At 38.6% G+C, this 9,547-nt stretch overlaps 1 protein-coding gene across 1 annotated transcript; it reads right to left on the reverse strand.

The window, feature by feature from the left end:
- Positions 1 to 75: 75 nt before the first annotated feature.
- ERMN (ermin) lies at positions 76 to 5,448 on the reverse strand. The gene is made up of 3 exons (XM_047770428.1): positions 4,688 to 5,448; positions 3,967 to 4,059; positions 76 to 1,027 (listed from the first exon to the last, which is right to left on the reverse strand). Exons 1-3 carry the CDS (start codon positions 4,926 to 4,928, stop codon positions 510 to 512), a joined length of 852 nt encoding a protein of 283 aa, XP_047626384.1. The 5' UTR covers positions 4,929 to 5,448; the 3' UTR covers positions 76 to 509.
- Positions 5,449 to 9,547: the final 4,099 nt, after the last annotated feature.

The raw sequence follows: 9,547 nt of genomic DNA on the forward strand, positions 1-9,547 counted from the left end.
TATACAGAATTTCACTCTGTAAGGTGCCAAGAAAAACAACTTAAAATCTTTTTTGAAGATAATCAAAAAGGCAAAGCATTTTGGAAAGTTTATTGCCAGAGTCTATGAAACCACCTTTAAAAGAGAGATTCAATACCTGACTTTCTATCACCCTTAGTAGGCAGGAAGAAAGACATCATTTCCCAGCTTTGGGAAAGCCAAACTTTTAAAGCCAAACTTTTAAATGCCAGATTCCCCAGTGGTGCTGGCTGTTTAGTGCTTATCACACAAGGCTATATTAGTGAAGTTTTAACAAGCAAATGTCCAAGGATGAATCAAGTTTTTTGATTTGAGGTTACCAGACTGAATTTTCTCTAGGGTTATTCCCACATTATTCTACAGTGAAACTGAGATTAAGCTTCCACTTATTTAAAGGGGATGATTCAAATAAGGCACACAAAGATTCATCTCAGGAAAATAGAATTAGCTTTTGCTTTAGTGGGCTTGATAACTTCTCAGTTCCAGTTAGCTTATAAATGCATCATAGACTCAAATTCATCAATTCTTTGCTTGGTGTTCCCCTTTCTGATTTTCCGATAGGATATCGTATTGTATCTTGAATAAGCATTTCTGGAGATATCACCCTTCTTTCCGAAGGGTGGCTGCTCATCAGGCGTGACAGGTTGGGAACTGGGGCTGCTCAGTGGAGAGTCCTCCCTTGCATGGCCTTCCTCTTTTAATTGAGAACCATCTTCATTTTTTTTCTTAAATTCGATCACTCGAACTTCATCTTCATCATCTTTGTAATCATCATCATCGTTATTAATTTCTTCATCCCAAACTTCTTGCTCCTCATCATGCTTAGAACGGAACACATCAACTTGGCTAGGTTTCCGAAATCCTAACCATTCAATTTCAGTTGCCTGCTGAGCTTCATTCTTCAGATCCTCATTTTCTCTCTCTTCTAGAGGCTGCTCAGAAATCCTTTCCTTTTGTCTACTTATTTCCTGGTTACTGCTCCTCAAAGGAATCTTCTCCCATTGATGCCCTGTAGCAAAATCAATGGGTAGTTGAGATGTGCAGAGATTCCAAAATACCCAGATATTTTCCAAATTATATTTCTAGACTACCATTTTCCAACATTTTTTGGGGGGGATAGTTTTCTGTGGGCTACTAATATGTTTTACACCATAAAACAGGATACACCATCAAATTAGTGTGGACAAACACTGCATTAAACTCAGTTAAGTATACTTCTTCAGAATTTATCCAAGCCTTTAAAGAGTGACTAAATACTAGCATCCAAGTAAGACAGCAATGCAACCTCATTGGACTGTGGAACTTTTTTGTTGTGTACAGATGGAATTCTCTGAAACATAGTTTAAAATATTCTCTCTAGACTGTCATGGCTGGATATGTGACTATATTAAAAAAAATATTTGAACCTATCTCCTATTACCACACACACACACACACACAGCCACTGATTTCTAGAGAGATAAGATTTAAAAATCATATTGAGGCCATATTATCATAGTGCTAATTTAGCCTATTGTTTTAGGTCCTATTGATGACTAATTGACACACACACACACACACACCCCTCCAGGAAAATTAGGAAAAATATCTCACAGTGTAAAAAGGCTTTCTTCTAATAGTAAAACCAATGACTGCCATGACTGGTCACACTTTGAGTAGCAAATTCTGCATCTACCACCACGTTTCTTAGAGTTGTCCTTAAGTACCCACGTAGTGGAGAAACAGGGAACCACCAATGATCAAGAGTCATGTGCTTGGCTAACGGAGGCACCAAGTCCACCAAAGGACACACAACTAGTTTGAGATCGGCCACTGCTTTCTAGTGAGCTAAGATTTAAAAATCGTATTGAGGCCATGTTATCACAGTGCTAACTTAGCCTATTGTTTTAGATAGGTCCTATTGATGACTAATTGACACAAGCTATTTGGTACTATGAAATGACTTTTAAAAGGCTCATTTACTTCACTGCAAATTTCACTTTTCAAACCGATTGTATCAGCATACCCTCAATCATATTTATTGAGCATGCAAAAATGAGTTAATAATAAGAGAGTAGAGGTTGTTTTCAGAGCTTTCACCCCTAAAGGACTCTGTGGGACACTTCAGCCTGCAGTGTACATGATTCAGGATTGTGTCTGCTATTCCCTCTCAATACCACAGCAGTCTTTAAATACAGTGACAGGTACCCTTCCTCTTTGCTCTTCCCCTCCACAACTTCCTATTTTCACTGAAAGATGTTGAGTCCATGTCCATCAAAGATTTTTCATTCTCTTTTCATTCTGTTTCAGCTGTAGGAATCAGATTGCAAACTTACACAAAGAGATAGAAGTGAGGATGGGTTATCACTCCTCATTAGCTGTACACAGCGCCTCTCAGGCCACTGGCATCCAATCAGTGTTCTTTACATAATAAGTATACATTAGAATGTTTGCTATAATCTTAAGCTTTGTTTTGTTTTCTTTTTTCTTTCTGCAAGAACCAAAGAGACACTTTTTTTCTCATATTCCTCACTCAGGCATGGAGTTGTCATGCATGAAATTACTTCTTGACTTTGTAGTTTTTTCTCAATATTTTTAGCTTCTTCCTCTTTTTTCAACTCATAAGTATTCTTTTTGGAGATATTATAGGTGTTTGCCATTGTGAAAATAACAGAAACTAAAATGTGTCCTTCTATCCTACAGGAGAAACATATGTTTCACCAAACACAAAAGGATTCATGCAGGGAAAGATTCATCCTGAGACCATCCACTTTAAAAATCCAGACTGCTTTTATTCTCTATTTAATAAAAATGAAGATCCTAGAAAATTCTTGCCTCCAGTGGACTTCTTGGTCAGAAATTTGAAAGGGGCTCTAAAAGAAAGGTTGCGATCCCTGCATCTGAGAGTTTGCTTGCTCACTGGCAGCAGAAGCATTGGGGCAAAGAGGTTATTTCATTCATTTCATGGGATTTAGGTCTTATAGACTATCTGAGACAATGTAAGGGCTTGACAATGACTGTTGCTTACTACATTCTTCCTCAAGTGACTACACAGTGGACCACTATATGTAATCAGCAAACAGTTGGAGAGGTGTCCAGGCAAAGTGGACAAATACAGGACACTGTCAATCACCTCCATGTCCTCCTTGGCATCTACTATTTTATGTGATGTTCCAATATTTCAACAAATAATCTCGTCAATGTTTTTCCTGTTAAGGTCTAACTAAGCTAAATGACTAACGTCTACCAAGCTGGCTTCAATTTTGAGATAAGATATTTATGGCTGCAAGAAAGAAAGGGATGATTAATTAATAGATTTTTATCTTTCACTTTATTTGGAAATTGTTTGAATGTGGATGTCTCCTTAGAGGTCTAAAAGATTTTGTGTCTCTTAGACTCTTGAGTTTATTTGAAAAATAATACAATCACTTAAAAAGCTCGTTCTTTTTATTCTCCAATTTTCTAAAAGAACGTAATTAAAATTAACTCCATCACCTGGAAGATTTCCTTGAAAAGAATGAGGTAACCATCTTATACTTATGTCAGAGACCTAGAATTTTTCTATAGATCAAGTAAATTTATAAGATGATTTAAACTTATAGGCCAATGGTAAACTTTTAGGATAATCACATTTTTGAAACATTTAAACATTGTGCTTGACAGCAAGTCAAAAGGAAAGGTTGATTTAGTGGGCTAACTTAATAAGCTGCAGATATCATATTGTCAGGTCAAAGTGTGCCAATCAGTTATACTGATCCATACAGTCTCAGTCTTTAAGAGTCTGAATGCTTTCTAAGGTGGAACCACAGATAAGTCCAGACTCCCTTATCTGCCTATAGCAGCTTTGAGCTTTTGAAGGCATTGCCTGGATTGCTTTTTCAATACCACACTCAAGCAACATCCCATGCAGAAACTGTCTTCCACATCCAGTCACACAATTTTCGTATAAAAAATGGATGTTCCTCTTACCTCCCCTGAATGTCATTTCATCAACACTTGTTTCTTGGAGAGAGAGATCTGTGATAGCCTTACGAACAATATAGAGATTCTCTTCTGGTTTTTCTGGGGGAAAAAGAACCCAAAAGCTTAATATTTTAATGTTTAAGTAGGTAAAGGTAAATATATGACCAATTTAGACTCTAACTAGGTAGATGTCTTTGATTTTTAATTGTGGTCACTAAAAATAACTATTTCACTCTTAAAATTCATTTCTTCATTGATTCCTTTTATTTATAAACTCAATGAGAGCCTCCCTTTTAATGTCTACATAAGACATTTGCAGGTGTATTTAGAATAAAAAGTTGAATTTATGATTTCCCTTTGATCAAATAATAATGGAGGTGTCCATACAACAATGAATAAAAGTAGTTAACATTTCACCCACACAGTAATTTTGACAGCTCTCCACACATTAGGACTATTATTCTGCCTTCTTCCAATGAGAAAACTAAGGCTTCAGAAGGCCAGGAAAGTTGTCTAGGATCACGGAGTTATCAAACAAATAAGCCTGGATTTGACCCAGGGCAGAAATTTAGTCCTTATGCTATGCAGCTCCCACAGAATAAGGGGCCACATTTGGGCAGGATGAGGGTGGGAGGACATGAAGATTATTGCTGTCATAACAGTTTGTCCAAAGATTCCCGAGTTTACAGATTAAATCCAGCAATTTAGAGAAAAGAAAAATGCTTACCTTTTAGAATCTTCTCATCCATGGGTGAGTTGAGCTGTATGTTCCCTTGTAATTTTTCACTTTTCTCTGGATTTCCTTCTGGGTGTACATTTTCAAGCCTAGCTTCTACCCTGCAGTATGGTGGGGTGCCATCCACATCACTGGCTTCCTCAGGGATTTCAGCGAATTTTTGTTGACCATTTTCAGGGGGTGCGTCCCCATTACACTCAACCTGACTGAATGTCACTGGAATGTCTGTCATGATGTACAGCTGAGTCTGACTTGGAGGGAGCTTTGGGCAAGATCTTTGATATGTTCTCTTGCCTTCAAATCCTATAGTTCCAAAGCTTACTCTAGGAACACAAATTATTTACTTTAGTACATCATAGCAAGCTTCTTTACCTAAAGCTGTCAAGATAGAGCTTTGAACAAAAGTAATTGAATTTGCCAGACTTGCCACAACTCATGAGCAAGAATCTGGCCAATCACCATCTTCTTTGTTGCTTAGCAGTCTCTGCAGCAGAATTAATGGCAACATTTTGATTTACATAAACAAACAATCTGAGGCAATCAGGCTTTTGTGTCAGCATGTGGAGGGGGACTTTCAGCTTGTCAGTCCCCCTTTGGGAACAGAGATTTTTGTCCCTTTTTATAATGGCCCTTTGTCATTTTCCTTGTAACAGGAGCCACAATTGTTCCATAGCTTTAATCCAGAGAGAATGACCACCTTGAGGCATATTAGTTCTGTGTAACCAGCTTAACATTTCCAAACAGATTTTGTTCAAGTAAGACCTCGGCTATTTTGTAAAGGACAATGGCATCGTTTCTTATTTATTAAAGAATAAAAACAGCTTATCAAAAAACTGTAAACAGGACAACTTTATCGTAAGTGGCTCTGGCAGCAGATTCCATGGTATGCCCAGGGACGTAGATGTAAGAAAAAACAAACAGGAATTCTGCCATCTTTTTGCTAATACCAAACGTTTTACATTTCAGTCATTCACTTGGTCTATAGCTCCTTCTATTGTAGCTCTACCCATCCTGTAAAACCCTAACATAATTGCCTTCATGGAATTTTACTTTTCCTCAGTCAGAATCATTTTCAATATTCCCTGTGGATGCTGCATGATGCTGGTAAAATTATACAGCACCAACACTGTCTGCCTTTGGGGGAAACAGGTGATTATGCAAAACATCTGCCACCTACCACTCCTTCCTTCTTAAAGTAAGACATGAATTCTTTTTCCTTGTTGAATCTCATCTACTGCAAAATGATTTCAGAGTCTTTGCCTGCACTGCTCCCTCAGCTTGCAATGCCCTTCTTTTTTCCTCAAGGCCAAACCCCTGGTCTAACCAGCTCCCCTAAGTTTTCAGCTCTTAAGCTGAAATACCATTTCTTTAGTGACTCTTTCCCTGACCCACAGAATTAGAGTGGAACTCCTGTTATTCACTGTCTTCGTCCTTCAAAGTGCTCTTCACAGTTGTGATTAAATAAGTAATTGAACAATTATCTGCTTAATGTCTCTTTCACCAGCTAGAATCTAAGCTTTCTCCAGGCAGGGACCATAGTTAACTGGCTTATGTGTGACCCCAGCATGTAGCATCTGCCTTAAAATAAGTAGGTACTCAATAAAGGAGAAAAAACAAAAAAACAAAAACACTGTTAAATAAATGAATACATGTTACTCCCTAGAGAATACACAGGTTTTTTTTGTTTGTTTCAGGCCAAACCCACGGCATATGGAAGTTCCCAGGCTAGGGGTTGAATCTGAGCTGTAACAGCTAGCCTACGCCTCAGTCACAGCAATGTGGGATTTTGAGCCGCGTCTCCGACCTACACCATGCTTAAGGCAATGCTGGATCCTTAACCCACTGAGTGAGGCCAGGGATCAAACCCACATCCTCCTGAAAGCTAGTTGTGTATGTTACCACTGAGCCACACGGGAACTCCTAATAGTTTTTTCTAAAAGGAAGAGTAAAGGTTGAAGATAAGTGCCCATTTACCACCTTTAAAACCGTGTTGAGGGCTGAGCCCATTAGGGTATGACAAAGACAAGGCATGCTGGTCTCACCCACTTCTCCCATGTATTTGGAGGACATCTCTACAATCCTAGAACCCTCTCCCTGTCATCACAGTGCTTCTGTACCCAGCACACTGATTGTTTTTTGTTCCTGTATGGGAGGAAAATTAGTTCCCCTCCACCCTCCAAGTTCTTATCTGAGATCCCTGTAATAAGGCAGATTAACAAGAAGAGAAATGGGAATAGAAATTAATTGTCATGTTCAAAGATAAATTGAGGCATAGTTAAAGTGTTAAGAGGCTTTTTTTGAGCAAAAATCTACTCCATTCCAACCGGAAATTGTTGAAGCTCTCCATGGGACAGAATATGGGGGAGAAAGTTTTATAAAGAAAAGGCAAAAGCAAAGTAAGGGAATTAGTGATACAGCTTAAAGTCTAGTCAGGAGGTTGTGACTGGTTATCTTTAGTGTTTTGATTGTGTAACTGTGAGGCATTTACAGGCTTTGATTTTGGTTTGCTTACATAGGCCATCAGGCATCAGAGCCACATTAGTCCAATGGTATCCTTGTTAAACTAATTTAATAACATATGCTTTCTGTATTCAGGGGAGAGACCCAGGGAAACTAACTCCCTAAGATGATGTAAGACACACCCTTAAAAATCATCTCCAACTAAAGACAGAAAGTGAGGTGTGTGCTAGGAGAGGAGTGGGGAGGTTAGTTAGAGGTTTCCAGGTAAAGCACAGTAAAAAAGAGTTTTATTATGCATATTTTTGGGGCACCTTCTCCACTGACAAGATTCTGTTATGATTTAGAGTCATCCTTCCTTTCCTTGTCTAGAGAGGGAAACACCCTTACAAATGGAGATCTCCTTTATAAATGTCAATGTCCCTTACAAAAGGTAAATTTCTCTTTTCTGAGCTTCTCCAGTATCTATTTTTTCTCAAAAATAATTAGCTCAAAATATCCTTATAGCAAAGAGACATATGTCAGGGTAGCATATTCTGCTGTTCTTCATTTGTTCATTGTTAATTTTTTTAAACCAACCCTCATATAACATTTATTACGTCAAGCACTACTCAAATGCTTCACAAACAGTAATACATTTGATCTTCAGAACAACCCTGTCAGGTAGGTGCTATGATTAACTTCCTTTTGCAGAATAGAAAAATGAAGCACAGAGAGATGAAGAAACTTGCTTAAGGTCACACAGCTAGTAAAATACTGTTGTTGACTTTGCCACTTAGATGAAGCCAAGCACCATCTCTGGTCTGGGTGCTGATGTTTCCTTAAGCCAAAGAACCTGTTGGGCTCCAGCCTGAGGAATTAACCACCTATGCAGCAGAAGTTGTTTTTGCCAGGAAGGGGCACCAGAGGGCCTGATGTGATATCCAGGCCTTCCTAAGACAGACACCCGAGCTGCTGAGGACAGGGTTGGAAGGGTCATGGAGTTTCCTCCCTCCCAGCCTATGCTGGGATTTTCCTCCCAGGAATAATAGGGCTATTCACTTAATTCAGAAATCTGAACCAGAGTTCCTGTCATGGTTCAGCGGAAAGAAATCCGACTAGTATCCATGAGGATGCAGGTTCAATCCCTGGCCTCCCTTAGTGGGTCAGAAATCCAGCGTTGCCCTGAGCTGTGGTATAGGCCACAGATGCAGCTCAGCCCTGCATTGCTGGGGCTGTGGTGTAGGCCAGCAGCTGTAGCTCTGATTGGACCCTTAACCTGGAACTTCCATATGCCTTGAGTGTGGCCCTAAAAAAAGGCTAAAAAGAAAATCAGAGCCTGGAGCTTCAGGGCCAGGTTGGTACACCCCCACTAATTTAGAGTTAGAACAGCCCAGATTTAGGATAAGAAAAAATATTGGGGGGTATCAGATCAGGGGGACAAAAAGCCTAAGTCCAAGCCTAGGGACACATGGGCACATGGGAATCTCACATGGGAGTGTGAGATTCTTAAGGGCAAGAAGCAGTACTAATTCAAGTGAATGTCCAGCAATAAACATAAAATGTCTCCCTCGAGAATGCCAGGCACTTCAATTCAGGGACAGCAACTTATACCTACATTTAGCTTTTATGGGGATTAAAATCAGTGGTAGTAGGGGGAGGGGAAATTATCTTTTTTTTTTCCCCTAATGTCTTGCTTTGACAGGTTGGTTTTTCTTTCTTTCTTTCTTTCTTTTTTTTTGGCATTAGAATTATTTCAGACTTAAAAAGATAGAAAAATGATTCGGAGTTTGGTCAGCCTTGGCTAACTAGCATGTTCACTTTTATAAAAAGTATTTTAATGTTGTTTTACAGAATAACGGAGAACAGGTACAATGATTTGTCACATGTATTAGTTTTCCTACAAGTAGATGGTAACACAAGAAACATTTAGCTCCAAGATGAGTCTATCTAAACACCAAATAAAGCATATAGTATTTTATCCATAAAGAGGTATGTTGTCACCCATTGTCTGTAACAAGCTATGATTTGTAATGTATGTTAGAATTTGCACTAACAATCCTTAATTCAAATAGTAATGCATAATCATCACTGTATGAAACATGAATTTTTTTAAGAGAATTTACTGGAGTATTAATCTTTTTCCCTAGTTACTACTCTTTCTTTCCTTTTCTTTTCTTTTCGTCCTTTTCTTATACTTTCTTTCTTTCTTTCTTTCTTTCTTTCTTTCTTCTTTCTTTCTTTCTTTCTTTCTTTCTTTCTTTCTTTCTTTTCTTTCTTTCTCTCTTTCTTTCTTTCTTTCCCTGTTTTTTTTTTTTAATGGCTGCACCTGCAGCATATGGAAGTTCCTGGGAAAAGTTCCAGGGGTCAAACTGGAGCTTCAGCTTCAGCTATGCAGCAGTTTGTAGCAACACC

Source organism: Phacochoerus africanus, chromosome 3 (assembly GCF_016906955.1).
Source record: "Phacochoerus africanus isolate WHEZ1 chromosome 3, ROS_Pafr_v1, whole genome shotgun sequence".
NCBI classification, from domain to species: Eukaryota; Metazoa; Chordata; class Mammalia; order Artiodactyla; family Suidae; genus Phacochoerus; species Phacochoerus africanus.

Excerpts from the sequence above, each read along its gene's own strand:
- ERMN (XM_047770428.1), bottom strand. The coding sequence starts at position 4,928 with ATGACAGACATTCCAGTGACATTCAGTCAGGTTGAGTGTAATGGGGAC. Across the intron at positions 4,060-4,687 it reads GGATGAGAAGATTCTAAAAG|AAAAACCAGAAGAGAATCTC; the intron begins GTAAGCATTTTT and ends TTTTTCCCCCAG. Across the intron at positions 1,028-3,966 it reads TGAAATGACATTCAGGGGAG|GGCATCAATGGGAGAAGATT; the intron begins GTAAGAGGAACA and ends ATTTTGCTACAG.